Raw genomic sequence first — 945 nt, 5'->3', positions numbered from 1 at the left:
ATAGCCAACAGGAAAGCCATATCCGGCTAGTAATGCTGGGTTACATCGGGAGCGGGTAGAAACCGACAAATGAGCTCATTACCTGCACTAGGACTAGACATGCATCATTCTTGTCTGCGCATTACTCTCTGTTGCATTCCTACTTGTGTTTGATCAATTTCTTTATGTTTGTTTGCTTGAGTGCTATGTCTATGCTTTATTTTCTGCACTCTTCTGTTTGTGTTCTGTTTTCTGTTTTCCCTATCTATTTTAACTACTGTTTACTACTTTACTGTATTCTAATATCCATCTACAAATCAGAATCGAATAAATGAATGTAACTAACAAAATAAATGAACGTAACTAATAACCCCGACCCTACTAAGAACTCCCCAGTTCTTACCCCTTCTCTCTCCCTTCCTCCCCCAGATGGAGACGGGCGTGATCTTCTATGAGTTTGAGGACCCTTACATTTACGAGGATATGGTACATCACAGTTATTTCATCATGGGATTGGAGCCTCGTATTAGACGATACGCGTTACCTGATCGAGCCTTTCAACATCCTCTGTCTAGCCCGCATTTTGACCCTGATGCTCTTGTACATCCTTTTCCTGATGACCCCGAGCACCCTATACCAGCTCAACCTTTGAATGAGGCGGAACCTGAGCCTATCGTTCCTGATGAGCCCGAGTTAGCTGGTGACTACGTACCTGTGATACCACCAGAGTGGGATTTTCCCCCTGAGCCGATCCCTGACTTTCCACAGCCTGATGAGCCGGCACTACCGGATGATGGGGTAGCTCCTATATACGCGAACGCACCTGTGCTCGTGAATGGTTTTGTACATAGTGACAGTAGTGTCTCTGGTGGATCTGAGGATATAGTTGTAGCTGCGGATGATGAGGAAGAGGAGGATCCTGAGATAGAGATAGAGCAGGATGAGGAGATGGACGAGTCTCACGGC

At 45.7% G+C, this 945-nt stretch overlaps 1 protein-coding gene across 1 annotated transcript in view; it reads left to right on the top strand.

The window, feature by feature from the left end:
- Positions 1 to 408: 408 nt before the first annotated feature.
- The window catches only part of LOC110276820 (uncharacterized), a 4,440-nt gene continuing 3,903 nt past the window's right edge, over positions 409 to 945 (top strand). The window contains 1 exon segment of the mRNA XM_021133942.1: positions 409 to 935. Coding sequence (XP_020989601.1) covers positions 409 to 935 — 527 coding nt within the window.

Source organism: Arachis duranensis, chromosome 10 (genome assembly GCF_000817695.3).
Source record: "Arachis duranensis cultivar V14167 chromosome 10, aradu.V14167.gnm2.J7QH, whole genome shotgun sequence".
NCBI classification, from domain to species: Eukaryota; Viridiplantae; Streptophyta; class Magnoliopsida; order Fabales; family Fabaceae; genus Arachis; species Arachis duranensis.
The sequence above is the reverse complement of the archived record's forward strand: the minus strand, read 5'-3'. Positions and strand labels throughout refer to the sequence as shown.